The sequence below is a fragment of the Mustelus asterias genome, chromosome 26, assembly GCF_964213995.1.
Source record: "Mustelus asterias chromosome 26, sMusAst1.hap1.1, whole genome shotgun sequence".
In the NCBI taxonomy this organism is placed as follows: Eukaryota; Metazoa; Chordata; class Chondrichthyes; order Carcharhiniformes; family Triakidae; genus Mustelus; species Mustelus asterias.
Window position 1 is genome coordinate 3,853,983 of NC_135826.1, and position 14,226 is coordinate 3,868,208.

General features: G+C 45.2%; 1 protein-coding gene across 1 annotated transcript in view; it reads right to left on the reverse strand.

Moving 5' to 3' along the window:
- The window catches only part of LOC144479424 (AP-1 complex subunit mu-1), a 127,469-nt gene that overhangs the window by 78,684 nt on the left and 34,559 nt on the right, over nt 1-14,226 (reverse strand). The window contains exons 5-6 of the mRNA XM_078198072.1: nt 2,068-2,215; nt 288-414 (exon numbers count right to left, since the gene is read on the reverse strand). Coding sequence (XP_078054198.1) covers nt 288-414; nt 2,068-2,215 — 275 coding nt within the window. The remainder of the gene's footprint in view (nt 1-287; nt 415-2,067; nt 2,216-14,226) is intronic.

Consider the following 14,226-nt stretch of genomic DNA (forward strand, 5'->3'; position numbering starts at 1 on the left):
GGCGAGAGTGCTACCACTGAACCATGGCTCAAACACTCGGCCCCATTTCCTCCACATTTCATCATTAGGTTGGCAGACTTTTGTTGAACTAAAACTTTGTAGATTCAAAGAATTAACAATCTCAGTATGAAACTGCCCAAGCTTCAGGAGGATCAAATCCCACAGGTGCATTATACACTGCTAGCGTTTTAGCCATTTCCTCTTCACACAAAAGAAAGAGGGTTTTTATCTCCCGACACACAGTCACTACTTTGCTTGGCACAATACTGTAACAAATGAATACTCACGGCCCGTGTTCTCAAATAATACTTTGTCATTTAGTCCGAGTCTCAACTCTGGCATTCCTGACAGAAATACTCTCATTTTGATGGAACCCACTATTTCACTACGTAACACATTTCCATTCGCACTAACCTAGAGTGAGAGAAAGAAAGATGATGACCTCTCCAGAACTGATTTAAATGGATTTCCATTTCAAGCCAAGCCTATAAAACAATTTACTAACAGTCAAGAATAGGGGAACATCAAGTTATTAAATATTCAGGAATCTGTGACTTGTGATTACATTTTAACAAACATTAATGGAATATTTGGGTGGCATAATGGTTAGCACTGCTGCCCCACAGTGCCAGGGATCCGGGTTAGATTTCCGGCTTGGATCACTGTTTGTCCAGAGTTTGCACGTTCTTCCTGTGTCTGCGTGGGTTTCCTCCGGGTGCTCCAGTTTCCTTCCACAGTCCAAAGATGTGCGGGTTACGTGGATTGGCCATGCTAAATTGCCCCTTAGTGTCAGGGGGACTAGCTAGGGTAAATGCATGGGGCTATGGGGATAGGGCCTGGGTGGGATTGTGTTTGGTTCAGACTCAATGGGCCGAATGGCCTTCTGCACTGTACGAATTTTATGATTCTATGATGATTTAGCCTTTTTAATGCTTATCAAGACGAGCAGCATCAATATTAGGAATAAGAGCTTTTTAATTCTTTGGTTGGCACTTTAAGGACAGTCACTAATGTGCAGAAGCATCAGACAACTGCCTTAATACCCTGGCCTCCACAGAAGCCCAATATCAATTGCCTGCAATTGACCCCTTCAGATGACATCATCAATTTCCAAATCTGATAGGTAGTTTCACGGAATGTGTGACACTGTCCAAGCTCACTCAGGCAGGATCTTACAGCTCATATTTTCATCCAATTAGCCTGGGGTGAATCAAACCCAGGATTCAGAGGTGAATGCACTGCAGGAATCTACCATGAATATTGTTCAAAAGTGAATCGTTGCCTCTCTCCCGGGGTATCCAATGTTCCCTTTAAAATGTAGTTGTCATGTATAGCTCCAGTTACTCAGTGCGCGGCTTAAATATTTTGGCAAAGGAGAATATTTGTCACCAAACAAGGCCAGCGCAATCTTTTAGACTGCTGCACATTCACACAACATAGCAGGAACACTGGGCAAAGGGAAGGAAAGCGGCCAGGACACTTCAAACACCAATAAGTGGCCAGTTGGAGTAAAGCAGCCAAATGGCTTGCTAACAGGCCTGTGCACTCGTTTGAGGAATGATGCATGGACCATTAAAAAAAAAGCATAAATCAAATTAAAACATTTGTGCTGAAGCATCTCAACATTCACAGCAAGTATAGGTCTTGCTGTGGTGCAGTGGGTAGCGCCCCAACCCCTGGGCCAGAAGATTCAGCTTCAAGTCCCTCTTCAGGACTTGATTGCCACGGAAGGTGTCTTCATAACATTCTCAAACAGATCAACTATCAGCCTGAAAATCCTTCTAATACACAGAGTGACACACAGCTCAGAGTGGGAGAGTTTCCTGGTCAGCCATATTGCAGGAGGCAATGCAAAACCACTGCAAGCATAATCATGGACCAATCCAATGGAAGTCCATGGTTGCCAATGCCCTCTTAGGGTATATGAAAGAGGAGGAGGTGCTCAAGACAAAGGTGCTGCTGTTTAAATAGATTTGAGCATTCTCTCTTCACTCCCGTGTATCCCCAAGATGAATTGGAAGTCCTGTAGGTTGCAAAGCTTTACTCGTCTATGAAGAAAGAACTTACCAATAGATTGACAGATTCAATAACATCGAGAAATACTTCATTTTTCCGATACTTGATCCCCTCCGATCTCCAAGACACAGCATTGGTAACTGTTGCTGGTGGGCGTGGAGCCCCAGTGTCCAGCTTATGACCTTCCTGCGTAATGTACCTAAAATTGGAATGAACACAAGTTGGAGATTTGTCCAATAGAGGCAGACTTGAAAGCATCACTCAGTGTTGAACCTGTACAGTAGCCACCTTTCTACTATCTGAACCCTGGTAACTTGGTCAATCGACAATTCGAGACTCTCAGTGCAGAGCTGTTTACAGTGCTAACATTCGGTTGGAAAATGCTGCCCTGATTTTGCAGTCAGTAGCAATGCAAAGGATTACACAGCTGCACCGTTACCTTGTTCGTTGTTGTAGTGGGAAATTGCTCTCCCAGCTGCAGCATGGATCCATTGGCAAGTTAAGAAAGGGAGCTTTGTGGCATGGTGCAATTCTGGCAAACCCATGTCCCCTTTGACGTTACAAGATGATGGATGCGGAGGTCAGGGATAGATGTGTGAACACTCTAGAGAATGTCAATATATCAAAGGAGGAGGAAGCGTTGGGCATCCTAAATTGCGTTAAGGCAGACAAGTCCCCAGGGCCGGATGGGATCTATCCCAGGTTACTGTGGGAGGCAAAGGGAGAAATAGCTGGGGCCTTAACAGATATCTTCACATCCTGTTTGGCCACAGGCAAGGTTCCAGAGGACTGGAGAATAGCTAATGTCATTCCCTTTTTAAAGAAAGGAAGCAGGGATAATCCAGAAAATTATAGGCGAGCCTGATGTCAGTGGTGGGGAAGCTTTTGGAGAAGATACTGAGGGACAGGATATACGCACAATTGAATTAGTGACAGGCAGCAGGATTTTGTACAGGGAAGGTCACATCTCACCAACTTGACTGAATTTTTGAAGAGGTGACAAAGATAATTGATGAGGGAAGGGCTGTGGATTTAGTTTATATAGACTTTAGTAAGGCGTTTGACAAGGTGCCACATGGCAGACTGGTACAGAAATTAAAATCACATAGGATTCAGGGTGGGCTGGCTAGATGGATACAGAACTGGCTTGGTTATAGAAGACAAAGTAGCGGTGGAAGGGTGTTTTTCAGAATGGAGATCAGTGGCTAGTTAGTGGTGTTCCGCAGGGATCAGTGCTGGGACCTCTGTTGTTTGTAGTATATATAAATGATCTGGAGGAAAATGTGCATGGTCTGATTAGAAAATTTGCTGATGACATGAAGATTGATGGAGTCGCTGATAGTGCCGGGCTACCAGATAAACCTGTTGGAGGTGTTGAGAGGCTTCTTACCTCCCCAGGTACCCACCCCAGTACAATGCCGACATCTTCACATCAGTACCGGGGATTGTCAGAGGATACAACAGGATATAGATAGGCTGGAGACTTGGACACAGGAATGACAGATGGAGTTTAATCCGGACAAACGCCAGGTGATGCATTTTGGAGGATCAAATTTCAGTGTGAATTATACTGTAAATGGCAGAATCCTTTGGAACATTAACATCCAGAGGGATCTGGGTGTGCAGGTCCACAGTTCCCCAAAAGAGGCAACACAGGTGGCCAAGGCATGCAGCATGCTTGCCTTCATCCGCCAAAGTATTGAGTACAAGAGTTAGCAAATCATGTTGCAGCGATATAAAACCTTGGTTAGGCTGCATTTGGAGTATTGCATGCAGTACTGGTCACCACACTACCAGAAGGACGTGGAAGCTTTGGAGAGAGTGCAAAGGTGGTTCACCAGGATGTTGCCTGGTCTCGAGGGCATTGGATATGGGGAGAGGTTGAATAAACTAGGATTGTTTTCACGGGAAAGACGAAGGCTGAGGGGAGACCTGATAGAGGTCTACAAATTATGAGAGGCACAGACAGGGTGGATAGTCAGAGGCTTTATCCCCAGGGTGAAAGTGTCAATTACAAGTGGGGCACAAGTTCAAGGTGAGGGGAGGAAATGTTTAAGGTAGATGTGCGGGGAAGTTTTTCATGCAGAGGGTGGTAGTCGCCTGGAATGCGCTGCCAGAGGAGGTGGTGGAAGCAGGCGCATTAGCAACATTTAAAAGGCATCGAGATGGGTACATGGATAGGGAGGAAATAGATGGATACGGACCGAGTAAGGGCAGAAGGTTTTTTTAAAATTTAGTTAGGGCATCATGATCGGCACAGGCTTGGAGGGCCGAAGGGCCTGTTCCTGTGCTGTATTTTACTTTGTTCTTTATGAAGACATGCCCCTTGAATGTTGCCTTCAGCTCAATGACAAGTTTTTAAAAATTATTTTACGTGTTTTCTTTAATGAACTTCTAATTCTAGCTGCCCTCACACTAGCACCTCCCCACACCAACCAGCACACTCCCCTTGCACAACCCACTTTACGTTTGCTCGCTTGGCTGAGCTCCCATTCCCCACCCTGACTCTGGGCAGCACAGTGGTTGGCATTGCTGCCTCAGCCTTGGGTGACTGTCTGTGTGAGTTTGTACGTTCATAGAATCCCAACAGTGCAGGAGACAACCATATGGACCACCTAATCAGCACCGATCCACTGACAGAGCACCTTAACCAGGCCCACTCGCCATTCCATCCCTGCAAACCAATGTCTTATCTACAGATCTTGGCACACTAAGAGACAATTTAGCATGGCCAATTGACCTAACCTGCACATATTTCTCCCCATGCATCGGTTTCCTTCGGATGCTCCGGTTTCCACCCACGGTCTAAAGATGTGCAGATTAGGTGGATTAGTCATGGTAAATATGCAGGGATAGGGTGGGAGAGTCAGTGCAGACTCGTTGGGCCGAATGGCCTCCTTCTGAACTGTAGGGATTCTATGGTTCTATTCTATGCTCTTCCTAGTTTGCTGCTATCAGAACCAGGCCACAATTGGAGGATATATATCTGAATAGTCAGCTCAAACCCGGTTGACAGCTGATGACAAGAAAAACAAATCAACTCAACACAAATGTTTTAGCTACCCTAGCCCCTGCTCTTTTATTGTTTCCTTTTCCGTTTTCTGGCTGGGGGAGCAGACCTCAGTTGGCCTGAGGCATTTCCGCACTACGACAATGATTAGTCCCCCATACACACTGAAGAAAAATTGTAATACTTTTGATTATTTAAGTTCTCAATTTCAACTCTCAGTTTTTGTAGAGTAGAAAGCCACACTTTGGTAGAATGCTAACTGTAACCAGCACACTGACTGCAGTGTATACTACATACAGGATGCAATATTAACAACTCATCACCGCTTCCTCAACAGAAGCTCCCAAACCCACGACCACCCAGAAGAACATGGGTAGTGGTCATGGGAATGCCATCACCTCAGAGTGCTCCTATAAGACACACACCATAGAATAGAAACCCCACAAAGCAGAAGAGGCCATTTAGCCCGTCTATTCTGCATTGACTCTGACAGAGTATCTTACCCAGGTCCCCTTCCCTGCCCAATCCCCATAACCCCACACATTTTCCTATGGCCAGTCCATCTAACCTGCACATCTTTGGACCATGGGAGAAACTAAAGCACTTTGAGGAAACCCACACAGACATGGGGAGACTGTGCAAACTCCACACAGTCACCCAAGGCCAGAATTGAACCAGAGTCCCTGGAACTGAGAGGCCGCAGTGCTAACCAATGTGCCACCGACCCGACTTAGAAACATTCGCCATTCCTTCATTATCACAGGGCCAAAATCCTGGAATTCTCTATCCCGCAGCATTGTGGGAGCATCTCACCACACAGACTGCAGCACTTGAAGAGGGCAGTTCACCACTCACCTTCTCAAAGGCAAATAGGGAAAGCCAATAAATGCCAACATTTCCAGGAATACCCACAACTCAAGAACTGTTTTATGTTAAAATACAGAACATCAGTATCAGATAAGTGCGTGCAGTTTTGGTCCCCTTATTTGGAAAGGATATATTGGCCTTGGAGGGAGTGCAGAGAAGGTTCACCAGGTTGATACCAGAGATGAGGGGTGTAGCTTATGAGGAGAGATTAAACAGATTGGGTCTGAAATCGTTGGAGTTTAGAAGGATGAGGGGTGATCTTATAGAGACATATAAGATAATGAAGGGGCTGGATAGGGTAGAGGTGGAGTGATTCTTTCCACTTAGAAGGGAAACCAGAACTAGAGGGCACAGCCTCAAAATAAGGGGGGGCCGGTTCAGAACAGAGTTGAGGGGGAACTTCTTCTCTCAGAGGGTAGTGAATCTCTGGAATTCTCTGCCCATTGAAGTGGTGGAGGCTTCCTCGTTGAATATGTTTAAATCACGGGTAGATAGTTTTCTGATCGATAAGGGAATTAGGGGATATGGGGAGCAGGCGGGTAAGTGGAACTGATTCGCTTCAGATCAGCCATGATCTTGTTGAATGGCGGGGCAGGCTCGAGGGGCTAGATGGCCTACTCCTGCTCCTATTTCTTATGTTCTTATGCTTACTCTGAGATGGGATTTATTACAAATACTGCGCTCTGTTTATAAGGCTTCTCCGTATGGGTTTAAGATAGCCTTATTTTTGAATTTTAGGCAGCGGTCGTGCCAAAATGGCACAGGATAAGCAGCCCTTTTTACTAATGGGTCACTTTAAACAAATCCAGAAAGAGCTCCCGGGCTGGGTGGGTGGTCTCATTAAAGTACGCCCTGAAATAGCCAGACAGCAACTGCAGCCAGCCATCCGGTGAAAAACAAACTATTACTGAGTAACAGCGTTACACAATGGAGAAGGAGTACCTGCATTTCATTAGCAATTATTTTCATTGGCAAGTGGTAACATTAAAAAAGGATTCAGTCAGCAAATGAGATGGAGACTATTGTATTCTGTGACCAAAAACAGCCCGAAGAATAAAAGAAAAAGGGAGAAACTAATGGAAAGAATAAACTGAGGAGTTAAATGAAGGCCAAGGTATTTGGTTTCACACTCTTTCAGGGTGGTGGGAGCAGAGGGCACATTCTTCATTTAGAACATACCTCCATCCTCTACACTCCACAAACACTCAACTTCTTCACTAAAGAAAAGCAGATGCTTAGTTGACATTAATGTATGCACGGAGGGTACAAGCCCTGTTTTATCGCAAGGTAGCGCATTTTCAATATTCCCATCGTGGTCGGAGACCTACACCAGTCTCTGAAAACTAACCCAACTCCATCTGGGTCCCATTCCCCTGCCTTTTCCCAATACCTTCGCAAAAGAATAAATATTCATCCTCCCTTTTCTGAAAAGTTACAAACAATTCTGCTTCCAGCAGTTTCTTGGGACTTCCCCTGTCCTAGGAAAAGAAACCTAACCTTTTTCTGCATTCTTTCAGTCATTAGGTTAAATCCTCCAGCTACCAATACAGTGGCAAATGGAAATAGTTTGTTTTCTTTGTTTACCCTGAACTCTGGATATACATCAGATCTCCTGTCAGCTTTCTCTGTTCTCATCCTTTGGACAGTTGCATGAAGCTGATGCTCTAATTTGCTGACTCTAGTTGGACTCATTTCTGAGGTGTCATCACAGGATCCTCTGCCTCTAACCACCCCACCTTTAGTATGCAAGTCCTAGGGACTTGGGGGTATTACTGAAGGATTGACAGCCTCACCTTGTAAGAAGTTTAACAACACCAGGTTAAAGTCCAACAGGTTTATTTGGTAGCAAAAGCCACACCTTGTGCCAGCACTCTTCAAATCAGAAGGCAGCAAGGCCAAAGGCAGCTAAAACAGGGAAGGCACTCTCTCCCCGCCAACTGTAGCCAGTTGCTATTATTGCTACAGCAGTCCTCTCAGGCCTGCAAGAGTTAACTCAGCTGAGGTAACTGGTTGATGTGCTGCCTGCAAGTCTGCATCAATGGGCCTTTCCTGGCTGCCTTTAAAAAAAAATTCATTCATGGGACATGGGCGTCACTGGCTGGCCACCATTTATTGCCCAACCCTAGCTGCCCTTGAGAAGGTGGAAGTGAGCTGCCTTCTTGAATCGCTGCAATCCACGTGCTGTGGGTTGACCCCCAATGCCGTTAGGGAGGGAATTCCAGGATTTTGACTGCAAAGGAACGGCACTACATTTCCAAGTCTGGATGGTGAGTGGCTTGGAGGGGAACTTGCAGGTGGTGGTATTCTCATGCATCTGTTGCCCTTGTCCTTCTAGATGGAAGTGGTCGTGGGTTTGGAAGGTGCTGTCTAAGGATCTTTGGTGAATTGCTGCAGTGCATCTTGTAGATAGTACACACTGCTGCTACTGAGCGTCGGTGGTGGAGGGATTGAATGTTGGTAGATGTGCCAATCAAGCGGGGCTGCTTTGTTCTGGATGGTGTCAAGCTTCTTGAGTGTTGTTGGAGCTGCACCCATCCAAGCAAGTGGGGAATATTCCATCACACTTCTGACTTGTGCCTTGTAGGCGGTGGATAGGCTCTGGGGAGTCAGGAGGTGAGTTACTCGCCGCAGTATTCCTAGCCTCTGACCTGCTCTTGAAGCCACTGTGTTTATGTGGTGAGTCCAGTTGAGTTTCTGGTCAATGGTAACCCCAAGGATGTTGACAGTGGGGGATTCAGTGATGGTTACACCATTGAATGTCAAAGGGTAGTGGTAAGAGTGTCTCTTATTGGTGATGGTCATCGGCGGGTATGTGTTGCGCTGGTGCTGAAGAACCAGGGAGTAAACTCGCTACAGACAAGAGAGGAAAATCAGCTTTAGGGATCAGGAACAGGAAAGAAACAGGACACAAAATCTGGGCAGAGGGATGTAAAACAATCACTGAACGGGACAATGGATGGCTCCAAGTGAAATGACGGCCAGGGAGAGCAGAGTCTCAGCACCATCAATGCATCCAACATCTTGCATTTATATAACACCTTGAATCTAGTAAACTGCCCCAAGGCACAGAGTAGCACTATTAGACAAAATCTGACGCCAAATCACACAGATTGGCAGAGGTAACTATGAGGCTGAACAAACAGGTAGGTTTTGAAGAATTGTTTAAAGTCAGGGGAGGTAGAGAGGAATTCCCCAGCTTGGGGTTTAGGCAGCTGAAAGGCACATCTGCCAGTGGTGGAGCAATGACTATTGCAGATAAAGTCAGAATTGGAGTATTGGGATGTCAGAGGGTTGTAAGGCTGGAGGGATAGAGATAGGATAGGGATGAGCTCATGAAAGAATTTCAAAGCAAAGATGAGAATTTTAAAATCAAGTTTTTCTGTAACTGTACGACACAACTGAATGGCTTTTCTTTATTCACAAAGAGGATGTAGGATTGCTAGCTGGGCCAGCATTTATTGCCCATTGTTAACTGCCCTCGAGAAGGTGGTGGTGTAACAAATGTATCACATTTTTTAGTATTATCCCAATACTATTGTGGCATACTGCGAAACAGGCTTGTGTGTGCACAAACATATATATTATATGGCTTATTTAATTATACTGAAGACTGCAAGGATAACAACATCAAAAAGAAGTAGATGTCAAGAAGTGTTTTGACGTGGAGATGAGCAGGGCTAAGATGGGACCGGTGAGCAGCATGAACATAGAACATTACAGCGCAGTACAGGCCCTTCGGCCCTCGATGTTGCACCGACCTGTGAAACCAATCTAAAGCCCATCTAACCTACACTGTTCCAATATCATCCATATGTTTATCCAATGACCAATTAAATGCCCTTAATGTTGGCGAGTCCACTGCTGCTGCAGGCAAGGCATCACGCCCTTACCACTCTCTGAGTGAAGAACCCACCTCTGACATCTGTCCTATATCTATCACCCCTCAATGTAAATCGATGTCCCCTTGTGTTAGCCATCACCATCCGAGGAAAAAGGCTCTCACTATCCACCCAGTCTAATCCTCTGATCATCTTGTCTGCCTCTATTAAGTCACCTCTTAACCTTCTTCTCTCTAACAAAAACTTGCCCTTGGCAAGTTTAGGTGGGCTCTCAGCACTCGGACTCCACAGAAGAAAAGGAAGGAGTTAGATTTACATGCTGTCTTTCATTATTTCTGGAAAATATTTTGCAGCCAATTAAGTTACCTAATTTGCACACAACAACCTCCTACAAAAAGCAATGTGATAATTGGCAGAGAATCTGTTCCAATAAATGTTGGTTGAAGACCACATGGTGGCCAGGACGCCTGGAGAATTCTCCACTCTTGTTCAAATAGTGCTGTGGGATTGTTTATTTCCGCCTCAAAGGGCAGACAGGACAGAGACAGCTTCAGATTAAAGTCTCATCCAAAGGATAGCACTTCAACAATGCAGTACTCCCTCAGTGCTAAACTGGGGCATCAGCCTGGATTATGTGGTTGAGTCTCTTAAAATAGGATTTGAACATACAATTTTCTGACTCTGAGGCGAGAGTGCTACCAGTAAGCAATGGCTAACACCTACAAAGCATGAATGGACATTTGCATCAAGATGAGGGGGGGTGACATGAGGTTTAACAATTGTATTTCTAAAGAAAGCTGTACAATTCACAATGATCATAAATGGATAAAGCGAAGTATAATGTTTAATTTTACCCAAAAGTAGTAGACATACAAATAACATGAAGGATCTGTATATATCCTGGGAATGAAAACTTCCAAAGGGACCCAAAAACAATAGATCTTAAGATGAAAGGGGAAAACATATTTAAAGAGACTGACGGCTGTACAGGTGTGGTATTATCATAAGATCTAGAACATAGAACATTACAGCGCAGTACAGGCCCTTCGGCCCTCGATGTTGCGCCGACCTGTGAAACCAATCTAAAGCCCATCTAACCTACACTGTTCCAATATCATCCATAAGTTTATCCAATGACCATTTAAATGCCCTTAATGTCGGCGAGTCCACTACTGTTGCAGGCAGGGCACTCCACGCCCTAACTACTCTCTGAGCAAAGAACCTATCTCTGACATCTGTCCCATATCTATCACCCCTCAATTTAAAGCTATGTCCCCTCGTGCTAGCTATCACCATCCGAGGAAAAAGGGCTCTCACTGTCCACCCTATCTAATCCTCTGATCATCTTGTATGCCTCTATTAAACCATAGAAACCATAGAAACCCTACAGTGCAGAAGGAGGCCATTCGGCCCATCGAGTCTGCACCGACCACAATCCCACCCAGGCCCCACCCCCACATATTTACCCGCTAATCCCTCTAACCTACACATCCCAGGACTCTAAGGGACAATTTTTTTTTTTAACCTGGCCAATCAACCTAACCCGCACATCTTTGGACTGTGGGAGGAAACCGGAGCACCCGGAGGAAACCCACGCAGACACGAGGAGAATGTGCAAACTCCACACAGACAGTGACCCGAGCCGGGAATCGAACCCGGGACCCTGGAGCTGTGAAGCAGCTTAAGGAGCTGTGAAGGTTAAGTCACCTCTTAACCTTCTTCTCTCTAACGAAAACAACCTCAAGCCCCTCAGCTGTTCCTCATACGATTTTCCCACCATACCAGGCAACATCCTGGTAAATCTCCTCTGCACCCTTTCCAATGCTTCCACATCCTTCCTATAATGCGGCGACCAGAACTGTACGCAATACTCCAAGTGAGGCCGCACTAGAGTTTTGTACAGCTGCAACATGACCTCATGGCTCCGAAACTCAATCCCTCTACCAATAAAAGCTAACACACCATACGCTTTCTTAACAACCCTATCAATCTGGGTGCCAACTTTCAGGGATCTATGCACATGGACACCGAGATCTCTCTGCTCATCCACACTACCAAGTATCTTACCATTAGCCCAGTACTCTGTAATCCTGTTACTCCTTCCAAAGTGAATCACCTCTCACTTTTCCGCGTTGAACTCCATTTGCCACCTCTCAGCCCAGCTCTGCAGCTTATCTACGTCCCTCTGTAACCTGCAACATCCTTCCGCACTGACCACAACTCCACTGACTTTAGTGTCATGCGCAAATTTACTATCCCATCCTTCTACGCCCTCATCCAGGTCATTTATAAAAATGACAAACAGCAGTGGCCCCAAAACAGATCCTTGCTGTACACCACTAGTAACTGAACTCCAGGATGAACATTTCCCATCAACCACCACCGTCTTCTTACAGCTAGCCAATTTCTGATCCAAACCGCTAAATCACCCTCAATCCCATGCCTCCGTATTTTCTGCAATAGCCTACCGTGGGGAACCTTATCAAACGCTTTACTGAAATCCATATACACCACATCAACTGCTTTACCCTCATTCACTTCTTTGGTCACCTTCTCAAAGAACTCAATAAGGTTTGTGACCTACCCTTCACAAAACCGTGCTGACTATCCCTAATCAAATTATTCCTTTCTAGATTATTATAAATCCTATCTCTTATAATCCTTTCCAAAACTTTGCCCACAACAGAAGTAAGGCTCACTGGTCTATAATTACCAGGGTTGTCTCTACTCCCCTTCTTGAACAAGGGGACAACATTTGCTATCCTCCAGTCTTCTGGCACTATTCCTGTAGACAATGACGACTTAAAGATCAAAGCCAAAGGCTCTGCAATCTCCTCCTTAGCCTCCCAGAGGATCCTGGGATAAATCCCATCCGGCCCAGGGGACTTATCTATTTTCACACTTTCCAGAATTGCTCACACCTCCTCATGAACCTCAATCCCGTCTAGTCTAATAGCCTGTATCTCAGTATTCTCCTCGACAACATTGTCTTGTTCCTGTGTGAATACTGACGAAAAATATTCATTTAGCGCCTCTCCTATCTCTTCGGACTCCACGCACAACTTCCCACTACTGTCCTTGACTGGCCCAAATCTTACCATAGTCATTCTTTTATTCCTGACATACCTATAGAAAGCTTTAGGGTTTTCCTTGATCCTACCTGCCAAAGACTTCTCATGTCCCCTCCTGACTCTTCTTAGCTCTCTCTTTAGGTCCTTCCTGGCTAACTTGTAACTCTCAAGCGCCCTAACTGAGCCTTCACGTCTCATCTTTACATAAGTCTCCTTCTTCCTCTTCACAAGAGATTCAACTTCTTTAGTAAACTACGGTTCCCTCACTCGACCACTTCCTCCCTGCCTGACAAGTACATACTTATCAAGGACGCGCAGTAGCTGTTCCTTGAACAAGCTCCACATTTCAATTGTGCCCATCCCCTGCAGTTTCCTTCCCCATCCTATGCATCCTAAATCTCGCCTAATCGCATCATAATCTCCTTTCTCCCAGCTATAACTCTTGCCCTGCGGTATAAAGCTATCCCTTTCCATCGCTAAAGTAAACGTAACCGAATTGTGCCCACCTACCTCCAAATCTAACAACTGGTCTGGTTCATTACCCAGTACCAAATCCAATGTGGCCTCGCCTCTTGTTGGTCTATCTACATACTGTGTCAGGAAACCCTCCTGCACACATTGGACAAAAACTGACCCCTCTAAAGTACTCGAACTATAGCGTTTCCAGTCAATATTTGTAAAGTTAAAGTCCCCCATGCATGTGTACTAAAACAGACCTGTGAAGAAAGCAGCCTGCATCTACCTTCAAAGGCCTGGCAAGTGGATGCTTGTGGTAATTTTACTGGAATCTCTAGAGGAAAATCTGTAAGGACGGTTGCCTAAAAGGGGTATTTAGCTTTGAATTTAGCCAAGCAGAAATCTTTGGTAAACGTTTGTAGACCTGTTAGTTGTGTAAATGTAACCTTGTATGTTTAAGCTTTCTTTCTCTCAATTTTTTAAAAATGTTTAAATTTAATATTTTAAATCCCTATGACTAGTTTGCAATTTACGTTCCTCGCTTCGGTGCAGATATCTTCTGATTATGACATACACCTTGCAAATCATTGTGATCGCTTTCCCTTTGGGATTTGGGCAGTCCAACAATTACCGCCTGCCATATCAAAACAGTGGTGAGATAACAGTTCAAAGATGTGCGGGCTAGGTTGATTGGCCATTCTAAATTGCCCCTTAGTGTCCCGGGATGCATAGGTTAGAGGGGTTAGTGGGTAAAATATGTAGGGATATGTGGATAGGGCCTGGGTGGGATTGTGGTCGGTGCAGACTCGATGGGCCGAATGGCCTCCTTCTGCACTGTAGGATTCTATGATTCTAACTTCTTGAACCGCTGCAATCCATGTGGTGTAGGTATAGGCGCAGTATTGTTAAAAAGGTAGTGCCAGGATTTTAACAGTGAGAGTTAAGGAATGGCAATATATTTCTAACT